We start from the raw sequence: 24,948 nt of genomic DNA, 5'->3' as shown, positions 1-24,948 counted from the left end.
CTGGGTGGGAATTTCAGGTAACTTCCACAATTGGGATTCCCACAGATGTGCCAACATGTCTATTATTAAATTGGAACTTTACAGATAGCTCTGGCGTGGACTCTGATTTAATTCTGCATGATATTTGGAATGCTGACACAGTGCTTTAGTCCAGTGTCAAAAGTGTGAGAAGCTGAACGTTGCTTATGAAACAAACATATCTTAAATGAAGTTTGTATATTTATTCTGATACCGCTAATTTCATTCATTGAAATATAGGATAAAATATAACACCTTAATTCAGGGTTTCAAAACGGGCTGGAGGGGATGGAGAGTTTGACATTACTCATGTTGGGGTCGCCAGTGAAAACGGGCTCCTGAGTTCTGTTTTTGGCTGGGCCTGCCACATGTGGTTCTTCCCGCCCTCTGCTGTGGCTCCGTCACTGGTCGGCACCACAATTTTGAGAGGAGCTTCCAGTGAGGGGGTGGTGAAGCACAGTGCGCCAGGAGAAGGCTCTATGGCAAGGAGAAGGTTTTCCAGTTTTCTCCACAATTGATAGGGCTTTCGGTTATGACGGGTAGAGGAAAAAGTATGCCGCGCTAGGAGGAGACTATGGTGGGATAACTGAACTTCTGTTCAGCTCCAGAATTGAGCAGGGGGCTTCCGGTTAGGAACTTTGTGGCTTCTGGTGTTTTCTTTTCTGTGAGAAATGGGTCCAAATGGCTCTTTGAGTATTTACGTTTGCCGACCCCTGACCTAGGGGACTTGGGAAGCAAGCATTATAACCAAAACCAGCATTTTCAATTGGATTCAGACATGTATCAACCAGTGGATCAAAAAAGAGATATATAGCAATAGTCATCTACCATAACCTGACTACTACGTTTTAGAATTGCACCTTCTGACTCATTTTCAAAGGCATCCCCAGGTAAATTTGCTACTATAATCCAAAATGATAAGGCCACAAGTTATTGTCATCAGGGCATTCCTGGAGTGCATCAACCAGAATTGTGTTAAGGCACCATAGTTTTATCTGCTTTTGCAGCAGAAGCTGCAAGTTCGGGAAAATTCCTAAATTGTGTCTCTCCTTAGTCATTTAAAGTCCTAATATGATCTTTGGAACTACGATGTTTCTGGATAAGCAATAATTCTGTTTTCAAGGAATTTATCAGAAATGGTTTATACCTATGTAATATATAGTCTCCTGAAGCTGATTAAGACTTCTATGGTGTCTCTAGTTGGACTTGGGATTTTCAGTGGAACATTGCCAATGGTCACACAACCCTTTACAAGTTTCAGAATCCATTATACAAACAAAGTATTTCTTAAGGTTTATATTTTGTGCTTTTATTACAAATATCTAAGAAATTGGGAAGACCATGATTCGAAAGACCCCAAACAATTCTGAAAGTAGGTTCCTCCTTCAGAGCTATTTCCCCCTTTTCCATTCAACAATTAAAATAATTTGGCAGACATTTTCTAGAGGCAAGTCCTCTATTTAAACTACATTATATCTGTGCAATGTTCCTTCCTTTACTGTACTTGTTTCTCAGTCTGCTATCTTGTTATACTTATTCCCTTCCACAATAATCATTCCATATACGTATATTATCATCCTACTTTTCAAAATAGTCTTGCATTGCTTAGCCTTTCATTTGTGTTGTCATTTTGCAACTTCATTGACTTCCTGCACAATTCTTGCTGCTGAATATTTAGCTTTTAAAAAATGCATTAGCTTTATTTAAAAAATGATTTTAAAATTTAAAAATAATATTTGTATTTACAAAGAAAAACACATTTATTTACTTTTGGATGTTTAAATGCTAAATTTAACTATAACAGTCATTTTGCAGGAATACAAGTAAGCAATAGGATGGTAACTCTTAGATATGGAGTCATAATAGATATCTAACAGACTGAAGGAACATTGCACAGATATAATGTAGTTTAAATAGAGGACTTGCCTCTAGAAAATGTCTGCCAAATTATTTTAATTGTTGAATGGAAAAGGGGGAAATAGCTCTGAAGGAGGAACCTACTTTCAGAATTGTTTGGGGGCTTTCGAATCATGGCAATAGGATGGTAACTCTTAGATATGGAGTCATAATAGATATCTAACAGACTGATTAATCTTATGAATGAATAAATATAAGAATGAATGGCATTATTAGCATTGTCTCTTCATAGGACACAGTGGAAGAAACTTACCTCAGTTTAATTTTTAAAAAGAGAGGAAATTTAGGGAATTGTTGGCTAATAGTATTTTCATACACAGCTGTATATCTCATGCATGTATTTCAGCACAAAATTGGACCCAATATTATATCGTTTTTACATCTGCCAACGTACTGAGCGAACAGCCTCTACCGAATTAAGCATAGGAGAAAAACTCCTAGAAAGGATATGAAATCTCCAGGGATGTATATAAGTTGAATGATTCCTTGTGAGATCCCTTCCTGACTAAACTTTTTCAAAAATAGATAACGTTATACTTGCCCACTGGAACAAAGTATAACATATACAATCTTCAAAAGGAAAAACGGTAGGAAGCTGTTTGTGATCCCATTAGTCTGTTAGATACTTATAAACTTTATGCTTCTTCTAAAATTATTTTTTAATAAATGAGAAGATTGGGAAGAAGAATTATTTATTAGTTATCCAGAATAGGCAGGCTTTCACAAAGGGCATAGTAAATTAGATTGCTGTATCATGAAGGCCCTTATTCATAAATATAACAAACATACAAAGCAATTCTATGTTGCCTTGATTGACCTTCCCTCTGCCTTCTTTAATGGATAGCTCTCACCTGTGGGGCAAACTGGTTAAGATGGACCTTGAGAGATCCCTACTGAAACCTAATAATTGAACTACATATCAGCCAGCATAAACTAGGCCCACAAGGATTCTTGTTAGACTCTGTTTCAAGGGAGTCAAACTCGCGTTGTCATGGTGTCATGTGATGTATTGCGACTTTTTTCCCACATTACTAAATCGGATGTGGGTATGGCCAGCATGTGAGACATCTGGCCTGTGGCAAGTATGAAAGCGCTGCCCTATTTTATTGGACAGAAGAGGCAAACAGGGCTGCTTCTTTCGCTTCTTATTAAACTTTTACATTAATAATATTGCTAGTGGCCATGAAATCACAAAGTTGTTTCATCCTATCACTTAATGTATGAAAAAATTCAGTGTTAGTGTATGCCATTGTCATGACTCTTTATTTCCTATACTGAGATTGGCTTTACAAGATTATTGGCCATACTAATTGATTATTATGAAATGGAAAAATTGAGCATAAATTATGATAAAACAAAGGTAATGGATTTGGCAGAATTAATACTAAATGCAAATAGAAAATGTATGCCCAACAAATAGAGCAGTGTTCCTCTTTTAAATGCCTACATATTACCTTTCATAAATCCCTTACGTGGAAAACACATTTAATTACTGTCTTAGCAACTGTCCCTGATACAATGGGAACTGTTCGAAGGTTTCTCAGTTGTAAATGATTCTAAAGATTATATTTAAAATATTCCTGGCAAGGCCAGAGCCCAGATAATGTATGGGGCTGAGTTCTGGTTGTGGGATGTGAAGGTACCGTATTTTTAGGAGCATAAGATGCACCGGACTATAAGATTTTAAAGAGTTAAATTGTAAAAAAAGTTTTTGCACTGTACAGGCCTTCCAAACCCTCTGCATGCCTCGTTTTTGTGAAAAACGGTATGCAGAAAGGCCTGCAAAGTGCTCCTGGGGGCTGGAGGGGGCAAAAATGAGCAAAAAATGACACATTTGTCACTTGTTTTTGCCCTCCCCAGTCCCCAGGAGTACTTTGCAGGTCTCCCAAACCCTCTGAACATCCATTTTTGCAAAGGGGGTGGGGTTTCAGAAGGCCAAAAATGTTGCATTCAGTGTATAAGATGCACCCAGATTTTCAGGCTTTTGGGGGGGGGGGAAGGTGCGTCTTATACTCTGATAAATACAGTAATTGCCGAAAGGGAAATAGTCCACAATAAATTCAAAAGAAAGATTTTTGCGTTTTCCCAGGGCTCCCTGCTACTTACTTAAGGATGGACCTAGGCCTATTTTCCATTGCTATGAGAATGCATTTTGCATTGTTGGGGCACTTTAAGAAACTAAAAAAACCTTTAAGAATCCCACTTTTACAGACTCTTATTTTCTCAGTACATGGTTTGGAATTAATGGACCAAATTTTGTTGCCTGTGCTACTTAACTGAAGAGAGAAAACATTAGAGATTGGATTTTTGAAAGGGGTGGCAATAAAGATGCCATGTAATACAATCATCCACATTTTCATCTTGGTACTGTCACTATAAAAATATAGAAACCTTTCCCAGCACCTGGTAAATATTACCAGTGTCTCACTGACACGGGTATCTCTTTGCCCACTGACCATGTTCTCAGCATATTTTAAAAGAAGGTTTTGCAAGTGTCCTGTCAAACAAGGTTTCTGGCTATGGGATGTTGGTCAAATGAAGGACATTATTCTTACAATGTCTTCCACTGCCCCATTTACAAGGAGATTAGAGCCAAATGATTGATGGCAGGTGATCTCAAGGGCTTATATTTTGAACAGTTAAACTAGGTTCTTGCAGATGTGTCCAAACATTATCAACCAGGTTGTTACTGTTGCTTTGCTGTCATTTAAACTTAGAAGGAAATACTTAAGTTCTTAGTTGTAGCTCTGGTTTTATCTTCTTCTATAATGTTTACATCTAATATTCTATTTATTATTTCATTTCACAAACTCACTACTTTGTTATTTTATGCTATGTTATATGTTTCCTTTGATAAACAATAATGACTTTCAATTTATCTGGAAGATGTATATCAAAAGGAAAAGAGCTGCATATGGTTTCTCCAGTAAGATCGTAAAAGGATGAATATGGTCAAGCAAAAAAAAAAAGTACTAAAGAAGAGAACTCTCAGATTATGAAATCCAGAATGATTTTAGTATGGCACAAAGGCAATATAAGTCTTAGATGCTGTCCTGTACTACTACGCCAGCTATTGTCCTTCCTTAACAAATTATATATATCATATTTATCCTCTCCAGCTTTGATGTACTGTCTTCAGCAGTCCTGATGGTAGATAGTGAAAGATTTCCTACTGTGAATACCTCTGCCCACAGGACTCCTATACAGCAGAAAATGTGTGACAAGCTCAACTAAACTGTAATTTTAATAGTGACTTATGTCAGGAGTAATTAGACTCCTCATAAAAGGGCTGTCAAGCAGAGGTGATGTTTGGTATATCTCTTTTCTTCTAGCAGACCATAGAACCATTGTTACCCACACATTGGTCAGATTTTGCCCGGCAACTATGAGAACACAGCTACAAATAAGGTCCAACATGAGTGACTGTTTAAAAAATAAACTTATAATTTTCTTTTAAAATTCCTTTTCTTTTCTTTTTATGTTGCTATTTAGATCCTCTTATTCCACTCTATTTACAAATTATGCAGAATCTTGGGTGTATACACTGGTTTAACACTATAGTAAAAGCTTAACTGAAATTATAAAAGCAAATATATTTTTTCTAAATGTATTGCTGTTATTCCTCTTTGTTTTTATAGCTATTGGTGAATATGAAGATTTAAGAAAAGAAAATAAGAAAACAAAAGATGAGGTTGGTACTTATTTTTATATGACTTAATATTTTCATAATGTTTATTATCAATTGATTTTTATGGATCTTCTTGCTGAATATTTTGTCTTTTATCTAAAGTTGATGAGATCCTTTCTGGCATCAAAAGGTATTCATATCAAGGAACATTTGAGGTATTTCAATACCATCATGACTATCAACATTTATTCCTGATATGTTTATTATTTTTACCATATAATTATTTTTATGGAGGTCAGTTATAGGGAGAAAATGCAGGTCCAGGATTAGAGGTATGCTATCAAATTAACACAGAGATGCATCTACATAAAACACACGCTTGCTAGGTATAGCTGGATGTCAATTCCTGATTTATGAGACCCAGTATTTGTCCTTCCTGCCCAGTTCAATGGCATAGGTAAAAATAATGGAAGTAAAATGATCCCTCAAATATTGTGCCCCATGCCTTATAGGGCTTTACAGGTAATAACCAACCCTTTGAATTACACATAGAAGCAAATTGGGAGTAGCAATGCAGCTAGGAGAGCGAAGATGTAACATAAGCTTAATGAGGCATACCCATAATTGTCTATGCCGCTGCATTCTGGATCAATTGAAACTTCTGAATATTCTTCAAGGGAAGCCTAATTAGAATGCATTGCGGTAACCTGCTCAGGATATAAATGAAACATAGAGACTGTGTAGTACCTCTCAATTCAAGAACAAGTGCAATTGGTGAACAAAACAAAGTTGTGCAAAGGCTGTGGTGGCGCTTGTTAAGTGAGATATTTGTTAAGTGCATTTTGGTCTATTTTACGACCTTTCTTACCACAGTTGTTAAGCGAATTACTGTAGTTGATAAGTTAGTAATCTGGTTGTTAAGTGAATTTGGCTTCCACATTGACTTCGTTTGTCAAAAAGTTGCAAAAGGGGATCTCTGGACCTTCGGGCACAGTAATGATCATAAGTATGAACCAGTTGCTAAAGACCTGAATTTTGATCACATGATTATGGAGATGCTACAAAGGTTGTAACTGTGAAAAATGATCATAGGTCACTTTTTTCAGTGTCGCTGTAACTTTGAACAGTGACTGAATAAACTATTTTTTTTTCTGAAAGAATTTTATTGGTTTTTAAAAATTTTTGGGGAAAAGGGTAGGTGGATATACAAAAAAATTTTTTTTTGGGCAGCTCCATCGTGCTAGAGGTAGGAATCTTTCCAATCCTCACAACTTTTTACAGAAAAAAACAAAAACAAAAGATAAAAGATAAGCAGAAACAGCATCTTATTATACATTGTATTAACCATGTGTTCAATCATCTCTTTTGCCACTTTCTAATATATCAACAATTAAAATGATATTCCAGATATATTTATTTTTGTGACCTGAGTCTTTCCGTTATTGTTTCCTCCCCCCTGTCCCCAGGCGGAGCTGCAGCCCCTCCCTCCTTCATGTCTTGTGTTTTGTCACCTTTTTCACTGCTTCTTATATTTCCATCCTCTAGGAGAGCACTATGTTTTTTAATGAAGGCCTCTGCCTCCACAACTGTGCTAATTCTAATTCTGTTTCCCTCCCAGAAGATCAGCATTCCTTTTGGCAATAACCATCTAAACCAAATTCCCTTATTATATAATTTCTTTGATAAGGAGGAATACTTCCTCCACTTATCTCTTATTTTTTTAGGAATTTGCTTAAGAATGGCAATTTCTTTATATTTTAGTGGTCCCCCCCTCTGAGCCCCTAGAATCTCATCCCTTATGGTCTTCCTAAGAAATTTAACATGTACTTCCCTTGGAACATTATGTGTTCTGGCATATGCTGAGTTGATCCTGTAAACCAGATCCATCTCCCACCACAACTGTTCTTTATCTCTTTTAATATATTCTGCTAAAATTGTACTCATAATATCCTTAAGATCTTCATCTTCTGTCTCCGGTAGGTTCTGGAATCTGAGAAAGAAGGACATTCTTTCAAGTTCTATCTTTGCCATAAAATTTTCCAATTCTATATAACCCTTCTGGACTGCCTTAACCTCCTCCCCCAGCCCAGCCGCACCCTCCCCTAGCACACCAATTCTCTGTTTATTTTCTGTTATTTGTTGCTGCACACTTTTAAGCTCATCTCTAAAATCTGCTACCTCCTTTTTCAACTCATTTTGTCCCTGCATAATAGCTTGAAACATTTGAGTAACAGATAAATCCTTTGAACTCTCTCCAGGCTTTTGTCTGTTGAATCGTTGGACTGGATGCAGTAGAAGTTGGTGCCGAGGCTGCTTTGCCTGTAGGTGGTTTTCTGGGCCCCATTGTCTAAGTTCAGAAAGAGTAAAGATCTTTTGCAAAATAAATGGCGTCTGTGAAGCGCGCAGCCGAGCGAGTCCGAGAAGACAGGCAAATCCAAAAGTGAAAATTAACCCTCTGTCACAGTTACAAGCCAAGAAGTCACTCAAAAAAAAAAAAAAAAAAAGGAAATCAAATAGTCCAAATCCAGAAAGACCACCTAATAGGAGAGGCTTCAAGAGTCCTTCAGGGGGGATAATATAAAGCCAGACTTTCTTCAAAGGTAGTTTCAAAAGACAGACTTCATTTATAAGCGTGAAGAAGAAGGAAGAAGGCCATCTTGGCTCCTCCTCGGGATCAGGAGCAGAACATTAAAAACTTCCATAAAGCTTTCAAAATAACTCAGCAATCAGCTCTTGCAGTTATGATATAAATCTTTTCACATAGTTAGTTCAAGTGGCTAATTCAATTTTTTGCTCTCTATCTCCATTCCGAGATTGAGAGACAGTCCAAATGCCGGTTTGCCTGAGAGGGGTAGAAGAAAAAAAGCAACCCCCCTCCAATCTTCCTACTTCAAACAGATTGAATCCACAACTTGTAAAAAAGCCGCTACTTGTCAGTTAAAAGCAATTAAGGAGATTGGAGCGAATATCTCACCTCCAGCACTTCAGCCGCTGCATGTAGTTAACTCTTTCCTTCCGGAATCCATTCAGCGAAGGTGCTGCTATGCACCCCCTACGCTTCCCGGCTCCTAAGGTGAAATTGGAGACCCCCCCATGGCTGCCACCTATCCGGGGGGTTCCAGCAAGCCGCCCTACGGCAGGTGGTCCCTCCAAGACCCTGTGTGCTCCTAAAAGGAGCGCACCGGAAAAGCGAACAGCGGACCAGTGTCCGTCGCCTTTGGAAACCGGAAGTGATCTCGACTGAATAAAATATTGTAAGTCAAGGGATACCTGTGTACAGCCTTTGCCTTTATTTGCCTTTATTTAAGCACTGTTGCATGAATGGGGATGAGGTGCTCTTTCAGTTTGCTAGCTCTTTCCTAGTTGCTGCCAAGCTCCAAACTCATTGGATTCCGTCTGACTGTGGGATATACTTGCTCACCATGGCTGGTGGTCCCAGCAGTTGAATGAACGTCCCCTTGTTTGCTTGTAATAGCTGCTATTACCATGGTGGCGCAGTGGTTAGAATGCAGTATTGCATGCTAATTCTGCTGCCTGCCAGCAGTTCGAGTCTTACTCGGCTGAAGGTTGACTCACCCTTCCATCCTTCCGAGGTCAGTAAAATGTGGGCCCATATTGCTGGGGGCGATATGCTGACTCTGTAAACCGCTTAGAGAGGGCTGTAAAGTGGTATAAAAGTCTAAGTGCTATTGGTATTGCTATTCTTCAGATGTCACCACTGCTTCTTCCTCCATAGGCCCTTTGTTTTTACCTTTCCTGCTATACACACCTCCTTTTCTCCCTCTGTCTTAGCATTTGCTTTTGTAAGCTGAAAAGACTGGATGGGGTGAAGCTGCTTCTGGGTCAGCGTGTCCTTGAAAACACCAGGGTGGGGCTCAATTAGCCAGGCAGCTGGAGCACCAGCTTGAATGTCCCTATTTGTGCAGTTCTGAGAGAATGGATGAATGCCTGAGGAGAATGGGGGGGGGGGAGAGGAGCTTGTCTGCAACTACCCTAACTTCACTGCCTTACAAAGAGCAGGCAGCATTCCCAACTTCTTTCTCTCACAAGATGAACCATTGCTTTTTTAAGGATGGCCGAACTATCCCCTCCGTTGAGGTTTTCCGCTTGTACTTCTCCCTAAGCATTGCAATGTACCACTTACATTGTTTACACAATAGATAGCTTTTCTATTGTGTTTATTTTATGCATATCTACATTTTAAGTTTTCTTGATGTTTCATTTCCTAATCGATTTGTCCGTTCCTTCTGTAAGAGTTCTGCATGCTTTCCAGTTATGTATGCATTCAAATTACTGGTGTTTTTTTTTTTTTCCTGCAGTTTTTTTTTGTGTGTATGATGTTATTCAATTTAGCTTTGAACTATTTTAAATGGCAAATGTGATTTGTTCAGAAAAAATACTGTGGGCTTTTTTCTGTCACTGAAGGTTCAAACTTTTGTTTTGAAGAATATCCTCCTAATTAGGGTGAGGAAGTTTTCCTCCTATTTTCTGTTGAAACTGTCCATACTATTAAGAAATCAATTAAAAGTGTGCTTTTTACAATGTCGGGATCAATATGTAAATTTCTTTTGTAACAGTTCTGTATTTTCATTTTGGCAGAGTTTAGCAGTACATGCCAAAAAATTGATTTTTCTATAGTTTTTAATGAAGTTATTGCAAACTTTGAACAAATATGATAATTGAATTGCTCTGTTTTGGGGCATATTTATTCATTTATTTACTTGAAACATTTATATAGCCAGCCATCTTAAAATCAAACTCTGGGTGTCTTGTTGAAAAGAAAGGGGAGCTAAAGACTAGTACCTTGGCCCTTCATTGAAAAATGTATGACTCTCCGATGCTGCTTTTAGATTTTAAAGCAGCATTGGATTCTGTCGCATGCATCAAACTGGGGGAGAAGCTGTAGGCCAGGTCAATTGTATGATGCCTGTTATACCTAATATGAATGCTATATGAAGCCATGTTGCTCAATGTAAGGTGAAACCTCCAGGGCCATCTTGCTAGTACTAATGAAACCTGCAGGAGTATCAAATAAGGCTACATACTGGAGCTGTTATTCAACATTTATATTAACTCCATGGTGGATCAACTCCACAACTCAGACTTTCACTCTCCAAAACTTGCTGGATACAGTTTTCCATCCGACAGTAGCAGACAATACAGTGATATTCTCAATGACCCTTATTGGCCTTCAACAGTACTAAGCACTCTAAGACAATGATGCAAGGAAGACCTGCTAGAACCTAACTACTAGAAAACCAACATTACGGCATTTGCTCAAAGGGTTCAAACTCATTTATGGAGTTTAGAAGACCAGAAGAATGAATAGTTTTCCTGTTTCAAAGAGTTTACTTCTCTACTCTGCCATCAGCAAGAAAGATAACAAGAACTTCATGGTTTAAACTGCACAGGAGCCCATCTACCATCCTCCAAAAGTGGCCAGTATATGCAGTTCAAGTTGTTTGGAGCCCAGCCAGCAGCGTTTTTCATGATACTCACTTGGGTCCCTTTTCCAATTTTGCCATCCTGGAATGTGTACAATCAAAATTCTTAAGAACAAACCTTCAAGTCACTAGCTGTATTTCCAGTGCCACCCTGCAATTGGGGACAGGCCTCACTATGGTGAAGGCTATAGGGACTTTGGCTTTGCTTATCTGTTGGTTTGGACTAATTCTCTTTCTCCTGGGTTTTACTCTCCCCCCCCTCCAAACTATGAACAATGATTTCCAATCCATGTAGATACCAGGTGGTTGTGACTTAAAATTCATTTCCCCCCTACTTGGTTACAATCAAAACTCTTTACCATATAGTGCGTATGTCCTATGTAACAATGACCTGACCTAAAATTTTTCTTTCAGATCTGAGGAAATCGACTTTTCTGTGGCATACCTAATACAGCTAGAACTTTCAGCTCACCAAGGGCCAAAAGTCTATGGAGATTCTCAGGTCATGATTGTCCCAAAAATGCTTTTCAAAGAGCAACTGGACTTTCTTGTGGGGTAGGGGTGGTTTCCCCTTGAAAACATTTCACTTCTCATTCAAGAAGCTTCTTCAGTTCTTCAGGGGTAAGCAAAACGTTTTCAAGGGAAAAAATTAAGGAAGTCTAGTTGCCTTTTGAAAAGCACCTTTGAGATCACCAAGGACCATTACTTTGGCATGATGTCACACCCTTCTTTCAGTGTGTAGGAAGACTCCTTTCTCAGAACAAAAATGCCCTTGTAACAGTGAGGCACATAGAAGCAATACATATTCCTCCAGTGCTTGTTAATAACCATATGAACCTCATTCTACTATACAGCATCCAGGACTCATGGCAGCATTTTGCAGTTCCCTGTTCCTTTGGGAAATAAATTGGGCCACAACATGCAGTATTTTTTTATTCTGTGTAGGAACACTTGACATTCATTGGTTAATGCCAAACCATATAGCTTATTTTTGGCAATGCCCCTAGTTTTTAAATATGGAGTGATCCTAGAACCTTTAAAACCTAGAAGCTTATGGTCTTTAATAGTCGGTCCATAATGTAACTTTTTATGTTTTTGACAACCTTTTGTATCTTTTATACGCCTGTGTCTTCTTTTATTGACTGTATTCCTTCTGCATGCCTTGTCTGTTTCAATAATAAACATTGATTTGAATTGGTTTAATTTGACTAAAGGCAGAAGAAGACCATGGTTTAAGAGGTGAGTGGATTACATTTTATGTGAAGCTGTATATTAAGAGAATAAGCAAGAAATAATTATATCTATTTTATACTAGGGGTTGTAATTCTTCCTCCCTTACTGTGTATGCATTTTGATAGCTTCTGTTGTTAATAGAAACCATCTATTTCTATTGATGGGAAGAGGGTGCTATATGAGAGTACATTTTAGCAGACTTTTCCCCATTAAATAAATTCAACCTACTGTTGATTTACAAAAAAACTGTCTATGCATTCAATCCTTTCAGGTTATTAATTTGAATTGAATTGAACAAGATATCTTTTTTACTTCTACATATTCAAACGTGTTTGGCTTTGTGTAGATGTTTTTGTGCATGTGAGTTAAGATTGAAGAAAGAATATTATGTAGGATGTATGGCAGCTGGCATCTTTAGATTTGATAGCCTTGACCATTCATTTTTATTCTAAGATACAAAGCGTTTTTTTAACACAAAAATGGTAGGCATTTCCATTGTCATATAAATCTTAGTTGGGTTCTGATTGAAATATTTTAATTCTAGCTGCTCTTCAAGATTGCATCTCATTCTATTTTATTTTTACAAAGGAATGGTGCAGGTTCCTAGAATTTCAGTTAAATTTGGAGTGAACTGAAAGAGTCATAGTTATAATTTCAAAAATAAAGTTATTGTTGTCTTGCGGTATTGGTGGTGCTATCAGCTTAAAGGTATGTGCAGTGGAACATGGGAGATGTTTGGCCAGGATTCCCCCCCCCCCCTTGAGATTAAAGGAAGAGAAGTCAGGACATCTGAGTCAAATTAAGATGACAACCTTGGTGAATGGAGGATAACTATTGTTTTCATAATTTCACGTACCCTGTCATGGAAAGTGCTTTGCTTACGAAGGCATGGAATTCCAAAGAAAGGCGCATGAGGCAAATCTCTCCATGTCCCCATAACTATTTTCAAGGTTGACTCAGCCTTCCATTCTTCTGTGGTGGGTAAAATGAGGACTCAAATTGTTGAGGGCAATATGCTGATTCTGCAAAACCGCTTAGAGAAGGCTGTAAAGCACTATAAAGTGGTATATAAGTCTAAGTGCTATTGCTATTGCTGTTTACAATCTAATTCATGTTCTTCCCACTGTGGTTGTTCATATTTAGAACTTACAATAACTAACAACTTTGTGTTGCACCCACTCTAACATGCAATCAGATGACTTTTATTTAAGAACTGCTTCTGTTTTACCTACCACCACTAATTTAAAAAATCATGATTGTGAATGCCCTGCGTCAAATTAATTTTACACTTATACAATGAATATATAAAGATCGGGTTCACATTTACCTTGATGAATGCTGGGAGTTGGAGTCCATACATCTTAAAGATGCCAAAGTTGAGAAACATTGTGCTGAGCCAATTACTAGGATTTTTTTTAAAATTACTAGTGGTAGGTAAAACAAAAGCAGTTCTTAAACAAAAGTCATCTGATTGCATGCTATAGTGGGTGTAACACAAAGTTGTTAGTTATTGTAAGTTATCTGAGATGGCGAAAAATAGGATAGCCAAGGAAGACTCCCTTTAAAAACAAGCTTAAATTCACATATTTCAGGAAAAATGCTATGCATCCCTTATCAACAGAACTAAGCACAACAATGGAAGAATAAACTGGTACTAATTATGAGATTGTAGGTACAGTTTTTATATCACCGGACCTTTTTCAGCCTTTACAGTCGGTATATCCAGACCGTCTGCTTGATAGAATTACATAGCATCCTAGTTATTACTCTCTCTTGTTACCCTACTTTTCTTTGTATAGAAGAAAGAAAGAGAAAGAGAAAGAAAGAAAGAAAGAAAGATGGAATAGCTCTGTATTGCCTTTAATGGAACTGTCTGCTAGAAGTATTCCTGTGAACTCTGTTGATAAAATACAAAAGTAAATATAAAGACATAGTAAAGGCTGCTCTTTGTTTTCATGTGAAAATTATTCCAACTATGTATATATTGAATGTGAAAGAATTTGGGATATAGAATACATAGAGCTATTAAGTTTAAATGGAAAAATTCACTCTATACGAATAGACAAGAATGAAGCTATTTGCAACATTTGCCTGTTGCTGCACATACATTTCAATATATATAAGTCCAGACTCCAGAATTTAAAATCTAAGTTTTTTCATTTTTCATTTCCAAATCTATGTATAGTTAACTATTCCTTCATTGACTTTGGAAGGGAGTGATTGGTGTTAATGTAACAATTTTGTCTACCCTGGAAACAGCTGTCTACAACCTTCCTACACCCCACATACTAGCTTCTTCCCTAACACCCACTACTTTTCTTTCACATTTAGTTGTAAGCTGTTCTTGCAGTTTGAAACGAACTCCTAGTTTTGGTCTATTAACTGTCAATTGTGAGAAAGTAATCCTTTTTAATATGAAATCATATTTTTCTCTAGTGTGACAAATTCAAACAAGAGAGAGATGAAGTGGTCAAACAGCTGCAAGAACTGCATAAAGGTAAGGTTTAAATGAGCAAAAATCAGTTTAGTCTTTCCAGAGCTGCAACTATTTATGTATAATAGGGTTATTTTATGAGAAGTGGCAATCTTTTTCTATGGGTTTTTTTTTTTTTTTGCAGTTCATATACTTTAAAATCTACTCCCAGCACCCCAAATTAATAATGTGCAGGAGACTGAGTTTTAGACTCCACCTTAGGCATGAAAACTGGCTATGTGAGGCTGGCCAGTTGTTCTCTTTCTCACCTCACAGGGTTGTTGTGTATGGAAAGTAGGAGGAAGAATGAGTCTTAGATATGTTTGCTGCTTTCAGTTATTTATGAAATAATAAAAATCAAATAAATAAAAGTTATTCCAATTTCCATTGGTGGCCTTTGCATATAGACTATTTTGGATATTTATTTTCCATCACTTGCTTGTATGTATGTATGTATGTATGTATGTATGTATGTATGTATGTATGTATGTATGTCTCCCTTTATTTATTTATCAGCACAAATACAACACAAATATAAAAAGGCAACATTAAAAATAAAAATATGGTTTTCTGCCTGGATGGTTTTCTGTGATGAGCCGAAGGACAGAAAGAGGGAGTAGTGAGCTTCCTCCCATATTTGGGCATACCAGGGGTTGTAACACAAATACATACCTATTTCCCTGGCTCAACTGATAAGGAGGAGAGCCTGTGGCTTAGTGGCTAAGACTCCTGCCTAATATGTAATACAGCCCAGGTTCGAATCCCAGTAAGAGTATGGCTAGCTGATGAGAGCTAAATAGCTTGAAATGGATCTATACTAGTCTCCCTTTATTTATTTATCAGCACAAATACAACATGTATGTATGTATGTATGTATGTATGTATGTATGTAGAGAGAGAGAGAGAGAGAGAGAGAGAGAGAGAGAGAGAGAGAGAGAGAGAGAGAGGAGAGAGAGAGAAGAGGAGAGGAGAGGAGAGATTTTCATGGGTGTAGGTATGCTGGTTTTGTTGTATTCGGGTCTTTTCCCGTGTAGGATTGAGATTGTCTTGGCAACGTTTCAGCCTGAAGACCACAGCCTGAAGATGGCGAGTGAGATGTCGCTGAAACGTTGCAAAGACAATCTCAATCTTACACGGGGAAAGACCCGAATATAACAAAACCAGCATGCATGCATGCATGCATGCATGCATGCATACATACATACATACATACATACATACCAGTGGTGGGTTCCTGCTGGATCGCACCGGATCGCGCCCGCTCCCTTTCAGCGCTCCACCTGGCTTGCGCGCTCCCTTTCAGCGCTCCACCTGGCTTGCGCGCTCCCTTTCAGCGCTCCACCTGGCTTGCACGCTCCCTTTCAGCGCTCCACCTGGCTCTCGCGCTCCCTTCCGGCGCTGAAACCGGAAGTACAGTCTTGCCCCGCCCCTGGCGAAGCAACGACGCCTGCCTGCGCTCCACCAGCTCGGCTGGGAACGGAGATGTTTCCTCAGCGGAGCGGAGCGCCTGAAAAGACTTTTCAGGCGCTCCGCTCCGCTGAGGAAACATCTCCGTTCCCAGCCGAGCTGGTGGAGCGCAGACAGGCGTCGTTGCTTCGTCAGGGCCGGGCAAAACTGTACTTCCGGTTTCAGCGCCGGAAGGGAGCGCGCAAGCCAGGTGGAGCGCTGAAAGGGAGCGCGCAAGCCAGGTGGAGCGCTGAAAGGGAGCGCGCAAGCCAGGTGGAGCGCTGAAAGGGAGCGCGTGCGATCCGGTGCGATCCGGGAGGAACCCACCACTGATACATACATACATACATATTGTTTTATGTTGGGTTCCAAAGCGAAGGAGTCATCAAAGTCCATTGGGATAACAGTATGAGAAGTAGTATCCTTCCCTAGTCCGTGGACCATCACTAGGCCGCGATATGCCAGTAACCGAACCATGCAAACAAGTGAAGCCCTATCCGCGGGATACAGGCAGCATGAGAAACCACACCCCCTCCGGTCCATAGAAAAACCTCTCTCTACGGAACTGGTCCCTGGTGCTCTAAAGGTTGGGGGCTGCTGCTTTATCTCGTTCTGTTACCAGTTGGCTATCTATATATGCCTCTTCCAGATAGGCATCCCAGGGGCCACTGAGCAAGGATGAAAGATCCATTCTACTCCAAATTCAGAAAAAAATAATGAATCAAGCATTTCTTAAACCCTTTTAGTTACATTCCTTCTTTCTTCCAGATTTATAATTGTCCCTTCTACGGAGCTGATAGCACAGTTTTCAAAAATGTTCAAAATCCCTGTTTGAACTAGAGTAAGCTTGAGTCCTAGCCCTATTTGACCCAACTGGAGTTGATCCAAAGCAAATAAGTTCAAAAAGGACTACAAAAAAATATTACAGAAAACAATGTAGCCAGCCAAAGCTCCTGTACATATGTAAATGTTTGCAGAATATTTGTTCTCCCCACCGTGGATTTTATATGCAAACATTTGCCCCTTGTACACTTGTAAAAGATGGTAGTGAATTTCTGCATTAAAGTCAGATCTGTTTGTATCTTCAAAGTCAAACTATATACTAATACATTGCCTAAGATGTTTAACACTGACGGAAAATCTGTCTGATATTTTTATAGGGCACAACTCATCTTCTTAAAGATCTGTTCATTTATTCCTTTGGCATTTTCTTGCCAAGGAGTTAGTTCCGTTTGCTAACTTTCTAATCTCCCATGACTCACAATTGGCATAATTCATCTAGCGTAATGTCTTTAAACTCCATTAGACTGGATAGTATTTCTTTGTCTGAGAAGGAGTGATTTATTTCTAAAAGACCTAGCATACACATTATACATACAATTAATTAAAATTTATATATAATACGGATTACAAGCATTTATATGTTTTTGCTTTCTTGCATCCATTATCAGTGTAATGGCTTCTCTATTTTTAAACACATCCAGAGTTGTGCTCCAAAAGCCAGAAAGAGACCTTTTTTTTCCTTGTTAGCAGAAACTAAAAGCTCTTTTTTTAAATGGATGACATTTTCTCTTTCAAGGGGTTATAATGAAAAGAAACCTTTGTACTTTGCTTACCCTTTGCACCTATTTTGATACTTTTTGATATGCTGTTAGAGAGGAGAAGAAATCCCACCATGTCTCCTATAAGGAGAGCCCTGTTTGCTTATGGGTTGAAATGAGCTTCACTGTCCCCTTTTAAATCTGGTGATACAAAAACCAGACATCGCCAGATTTAAAATAGGTATGATGTTGACTTCCTCTGGCACAAGGGATAAACATGTGAACAACTCACCCATCTTGCCAAACACCCAGATTTTCCTCTTATGAGACAACACTTCTATTGATCTAGTCTAAGGTCTGAGGGTAACAAAACACAGCTAATGGGAGTGGAAAAGCTCTTGTGAATAGCTTCTTGAAAACGATGACAACAGTATCACAGCCTGTTATGTTACCTCCCTGTCAGTATAGTGTGTTTTGTTGGGTTAATAATCATTTTTTTAAAAAAGCCTAAGCACCTTGCATCTAATGCAGAGTTGTCAAAGGAATTTACACAGCTCTTGTTTACCCTAGTTTATATATAGGCCATTTATGAAATGCCTCCTTCAAAACGATCCTAAACTTAGGCTATCACCCTAAGCGTCAAACATTTTCTAATTATAAGCAAAATTCCCGGGGAAAGAAAGGGAATAAGTATTGCATATAAAAATACACAAATACTTTATGGCCTATTTGTACTTGTTATTATATTGGCAATTCATAAAGCAGGCAGAAAATGTCAAGTAGCTAAGACTTAAAATTCAAAAGTAGTATTTGCTTTTGTAAAATGTCATAGGTTTCTTTTATCTTCCTCTTCACTTTTTTTTCTGATTCTTCTCTCCCCCCCCCCCACCTTCCTTAAAAAAAAAAGACATGTCTTGTAAACAATAAATGCCAGGAATATTAGGATTTTACAGCAATAATGGAGCCCATTATTTAAATGACAATATAAAAGGCAATTATATTGATGAAGAGCTACATGGGCTTTGTGTCTGTGAATAAACTTGGCCTGTGCTCAGCTTCTATTTGTTCTCTCGGCATAAACACATATTGTGCCTGATTCCTGTTTAATGGGGCCCAGTTTGTATGCCAAGCAGCTGCATTTAGGCCCTATAGCGTGATTTCATAGCTCTCTGAAAATTGGTTCTATTCAGCACAAGAGATAGAAGGTGGTGGTAAGGGAGGGGGACGCTTCACCACACAATCATTTCTTTTCAATTGGAGCCAGAAAGGTTGATGACAACATGACCATTGTGTGATAATGATAAGACCACTAAGGATCTGTACTTCTCATCAAGGCTTTCACACAACAGCAGATACAATTTAATTCACTGCTCTGTCAGCAGTGCTGATACCATTATGCCGTCTGTCTCCACAGTTATAATCACTGTCCTCCGAGAAATGCAGTTGAAATGATCTTGAACAGTCAAAGAAACTCTCAATTAAGGCTGCCACTTCCAATGTGTCAGATTGTGTCTTATGCACTTGGTACAATTTTCACTTCCAATCCTGTTTATTTACAATGTCGGCCAGTAATTATGCTTAACGTGCCATTTAGTGAGGGTGCCCCTGCCAAGGAGATTGTTGGGTGCTGCAGTGCCATTGAGTGGGAGTTTCTTGCAGTCAATGCCATCAGCGGCTTTTAGTCCCTGATGGGATGCGGGAGTAATGTTGATAATGCAAGTATCACGCTCATCAAGTCATAATTAGATGCCACTCAAATGTGCCACTTGTAATAACAGTGTTGATTCATGTTTTCTCGGTGACTGCAACTACTAATTAGTTAAGTGGTTTTTGGTTGGCCTGCATTTGCTGCATATTATTATTACCTCTGAAAAAATGTTGAGGTTGGAGAGGGTTCTGGCCATTTAGTGTTGCTTTATGAATTTTATTATCAACCTAAGAAGAACTCAGGACATCTTAGAAACTAGTATCTTTTCTTTCTATTTCATTTTTAAAGATTTTTTCCTCTTTGGAAATTTAATCATAATTGCAGGTTAACTAATCTTAAATTAGTTATTTCTAGGAGATAGATATAGATATATCTACACACACACACACTATGGGAAGTAACCATAAAGCCTTCTTGGATAAAAACAGTTGTCTTCTTTTTGGTCATTGCTTCATATGTAAGAACTGTATGTCATGTGAACAATAGTTTCTTGTTCTGTTTATAGAGTTTTTAAATAATATTTATGTTGCGTGTATGTGATACAGAAATAGCTAATTATGATTTCATTGCACATTTCCCCAGTGCATGTTTTACATCTACATATTTTATATGTATAATATGGTAGTCATAATAAAGCAGTTTACTTTCTGAGTATTACTTTATACTTTCAGTTCAGAGACAGTAATTTCCTTTATGCCACTATGCAACTAAACTCATACAAGTTAATTACAATGACTTAATAGATTTTACTGCCAAGTAACTGTGTGTATGATTGCAATCTGAAGCAAGTTGGCTGGTAACTTATTTTTTTCTTGCAATATGTGGCACAGTCTACTTGGGGCATTTTTTTCGTGTTGTGTACACTCTTCCCATTTGCTGACAGTATCTCTGCATGGCATGCATTACTTATTCCTGTTCTTGGCTCATGGCACACAGCAAAAATGGATGGCCTGGGCTGACCTAATAGAAGATAAGCCTCTTAAAGTATGGGTGCTGGTGCCAAATCTTTTGCCACTGTGTTTTTTGATTACACGATCCCAGCATAGAGAATTTCCTTGGCTAGTTTTGGTTTTACCTTTTCTACTCAAGACCCAACTGCCATGTGGCAATGCTCCAGGCCTAGCTGAAGTGCAACGCATCTCCTTGGGTTAAGTCTGTTTGCTTTCATCTCTGTCATGGTACAGTGCCAGAAGCTCACAGAACTCAAAGCATAAATAATAATTATGGAGCATATCATTGTTCTCATGTTGTTTTTAAGACGCAGTTTTCAGCACTACTCCATACCTATGGAGCTGTAAAGGACTTGATTTTGAACATAACAAACAAATAGACATTGCAACTTCCAATGGCCCAAAAGCTTCCTTAGACTTGATCTAGAACAGGAGTGTCAAACTCAAGGTCATTGGGCTGGATCCAGCCCACTGGGTGCTTAAATCTGGCTCGCAGGGCTGGCCTGGGAATAGCAAAGGACTGGCCCGTAGTGCCTCTGGCAGCCAAAGCACCCTGTGCCCTGTTTGGGTTGGCAAGGTGCTGCAGGAGGCGTCTGTCCTGACTCCCCCTCCCCAGGATGGCCCGCTGAGTTGACAACTATAATGCTGATCCAGCCATTGAGGAAATCCAGTTTGATACCCCTGATCTAGAATATGAGGACTACATGTAAAATTGAATCAGGATACATTTGGGAAGGGGAAAAGTGATAGAGGGGTTACAAAGGGTGAAATTTAGTCTGTAGAAGACAAAACCTGTCTCCATTCCCCTTGTCCAAATTTAAAAGATATGGGATGTGTTGAGGTTCCAAAAGAGATGCTAACAGGCTACAATTGGTATTTGAGCTGCATTTTTGGATCCTTGGTGCCAGAACACTTTTTCCTAACAAAATAGCTTTCAAATAGTATAATCTGGGTGACATGTTGGGGCAGGAAGATTGACCTGCCACTAGATGCTTGCCTGTTGAAATGTTTTACATTTAAGTTGGTGGCAACAGGATATAATAACTCCTAATTGTATACAGGATTGATAAAGCATTCCAGTAGATCTAGATGGGGAGAAATTCCAAACAGTTCTTTTGACAGATCTAAATTCGCTTGATTTCAGAATCAGAACATTAAATCTTATGAGAATGAGGCATCTAAGAAATGGAGAACAGTGTTGCAGTTGAGAGAACTTTAATTGCAGAAATGGCTCTAGCCATTGACTCAATTGCTCCTAAGTGACCTCTTCCTGATAGAGGTTGGTCAGACTTCTAGATTAAGGAAGAGTAGAGAATGATGAGACAGGAAAGACAGGAGCCAATGAGTCAATGGAAGAAATCTTGGAATAAAACAGACCAACAGACCAAGGATTAACAGTTTGGCAATTTGCTGTTTCTCTGCCACAAGCACATTGATGTAAAATAAACTTATGATTTCCTCCCACCTCCACCTTCCCATATTGTATGTGGAATTGAAAGATTTTTTAAAAAGAAGTCAGTCTGGCAGCCCAAAACACTTAGTGACAATTTGAAAATAAAAGCCAAAGAGAGTTTTAACATTCTTCTCCAACTACAGTACTGAGAAAGGCTAAATAGCAGAATGAGATGTAGTTGGGGGGAAAAGGCTAAAAAGAACCAAAAAAGTCTTCGTTAATATGTTCAAAAATAACAGGGAGATAAGAAAGAGTATACCAGCTAATAAAAAACAAACAAACTGATAATACAAAGAAATCAGAAACAGACTGATGGCATCAGTACATCCTAACAAATTTTATCAAAAGACATACGCTTTTATGAGCAACAACTTACTTCATCAAATGTATGAAATGGAACATCAAGGTGTATCTTTGTAGGACCAGAGCACTGGGGAGGATTTCCTCTGTGAGAATCAAGAATGTGATTTCATAATCTCCCAAATGTATCATTTTATTATGTTTCATATGGTAGTGTCTGTGCTACATGAAAAGTAATTATATACATACTAAAAGATGTGATAGTGCATGAAATATTCATAAGCATAGGATGTTCTTCTGAATAGCAATATATGGAAAAAGTTTGACTCATATTAAACTGTGAATCATGGGTTTTACCCTAATTTTCTAGTTTCTCATATGGTTATTGAAGAAGTCAGCTGTATTCAAAACCATCTGGAGATTGAAAAGACATGTCGTGAAAGTGCAGAAGCTTTGGCTACTAAGGTAAGAAACAATTTTATATTTTACATTCTCTGTTCTCTGAAATCACAGTCTGAAGGTAATCGGTTGGCCAGGACGGACACACACAACAGCCTTACCAATACCTTATTGGCCGTTGTGTACTGGAGAAACTACGAGATTTACTTCAGAAAATGAGTCTACAGTTCTGTCTGGGGTTATTTTGGGTTATTTTGGGGTTGCAGTCAGTAAATGCTTATGCATTGTTTGGCAGAAATCCTATTAAATTTTATGTGGGATTTCCTCCTGAATGAATGAATGAATGGATAGGTAGGTAGGTAGGTAGGTAGGTAGGTAGGTAGGTAGATAGATGATAGATAGATAGGTAGATAGATAGATAGATAGATAGATAGATAGATAGATAGATAGATAGATAGATGATAGATAGATAGATAGATAGATGATAGATAGATGATAGATAGATGATAGATAGATAGATAGATAGATAGATAGATAGATAGATAGATAGATAGATAGATAGATAGATAGATAGATAGATAGATAGATAGATAGATATGCTGGTCTTATTGTATTTGGGTTCTCAATCTTACACGGGAAAAGACCCAAATACAACAAGACCAGCATACCTACACACACACACACACACACACACACACACGTACATATACATACATACTTTAGTGTGGCATATTTACTCAGTGGTATAAAATATTGTCAATATTGTCCCATTGAACATGCAGAACTATCCAGTATCTTTTTCTTTTCAGTGCTGTTAGTTATACTCCTAGAGTTAGTGCATGATAAAATTCCTTCATGGAGAATAGTTTATTATGTGTTAAGATTTACATGTTAGAATGCAGCAGCCCTGAAATATGATATTCATATCTAGGGATTGGAGAGAAACATAAGGACAATAGAAAAGTGTTATTTTATAAATATGTGCATATATATTCATAAATATATTCATATTTATATTCTTTGACACCTTCCTCCCACATGTATGTTATGCATCTGTGTTAACAGATAAACAAGTTTAGAAATATACCGAGTGTCTTGTCACATAAAAGAATAATGAGCTTTTCAGGGTCTGAATCAAATGGAAAAGTCAGGCAGAGCATTACATTTCAGGTGATTGTTTATGAAAGCAAACTATGGAGCAAGCAAAAGGTGACCTGCACTGCTCTGTTGATTGCATCTAGGTTGATGAATTTGCCAAGTATATAATTTTCTATATTCCATCTCATCAGAAGTGCATTATTATTATTGAAGAATGTTTTTATCTCTTTGGTGTTTGTTTTTTTTTAGTTGTGAAAAACACATACCAACCACTTCATCATCAGAAAATAGATTGAAGCAATTTTGAACCAAATTTCATTAGCAAAGTTGGCTGGTCCATGACTCCATGTGTTGCTGTGTGTGTGTGTGTGTGTGTGTGTGTGTGTGTGTGTGTGTGTGTGTGTGTGTGTATTTTTTGAATTTTTTCCCTACTTCAGATAGAGCAGAAATTCTACAGTCATATTTTTTAAAATGTAGATGCATTAATAGTGTACTTTGCATAGGTATTTACTTGATTGTTTGCATAATGATACTATATAAGGATTTATAAAATGAGAACTTATCAGTATGAACATGCATGCATGGATTTTTTCTTTCTATTCTTTTTATGTAATGGCACACAGTAAAATAAGACAGTGGCACATCCTCTTTGGCTGGTATAATAATAATCACTCTGTGTCTGTGTGGTGTGTGTATAATAATAATAAATAATTATATTAATACATTATTGGACAGCATGCACCAACATGCACCAATCAAATCAATCAATCAATCAATCAATACATCAATCTATAATCGAACAGCATGTACCAATCTACTGCTTTAGTCCTGATGAGAGAGAATTTTAAAAATAGATAAACTCTAGCTTTTCTTTGTATCTAAACTAAGCCCCATTTCAACTCTAATAAATTGCACCAGTATCCAATAGGTCTCTTGAAGCAGTATGTTTCTTACATCCTCAAAATGATTATGATAATTCATGTAGTTTTGAAAAGAGACGACTTTTGGATCTTCTCTTGGTCTCTGATTATTTCTTAGAAATAGAAGCTTCTGCTGTAGTTCTACATTTTGTAATGCAAAATTATTCATGGAACGGGACAGAGCAGTGGTGGGTTCCTACTGGTTCGGCTTGATTTGGCCGAACCGGTAGTAGCATGCCGGTCTGGGTCGCAGAACTGGCAGTGATCCAGGATGCCCATTCCCCCGAACCAGTTCCCTGGTTGCCGCTGCCATCTTGTTTTTGAGTTCTGCGCATGCACAGAACAATTTTTATTGAACTGCGCATGCATGTGCAGCACAAATCCAGCGCACACGCGCAAAGCGCACTCACAAGCAACCGG

General features: G+C 38.2%; 1 protein-coding gene across 2 annotated transcripts in view; it reads left to right on the top strand.

Moving 5' to 3' along the window:
• The window catches only part of SHTN1 (shootin 1), a 90,426-nt gene that overhangs the window by 7,308 nt on the left and 58,170 nt on the right, over nt 1-24,948 (top strand). For both annotated transcript variants that reach the window (XM_081954477.1, XM_081954478.1), the window contains exons 2-4: nt 5,574-5,626; nt 14,677-14,737; nt 22,482-22,576. In XM_081954477.1, coding sequence (XP_081810603.1) covers nt 5,574-5,626; nt 14,677-14,737; nt 22,482-22,576 — 209 coding nt within the window. The remainder of the gene's footprint in view (nt 1-5,573; nt 5,627-14,676; nt 14,738-22,481; nt 22,577-24,948) is intronic.

The sequence above is a fragment of the Natrix helvetica genome, assembly GCF_964273705.1.
Source record: "Natrix helvetica genome assembly, chromosome: 5".
Taxonomy (NCBI): Eukaryota; Metazoa; Chordata; class Lepidosauria; order Squamata; family Natricidae; genus Natrix; species Natrix helvetica.
The sequence above is the reverse complement of the archived record's forward strand: the minus strand, read 5'-3'. Positions and strand labels throughout refer to the sequence as shown.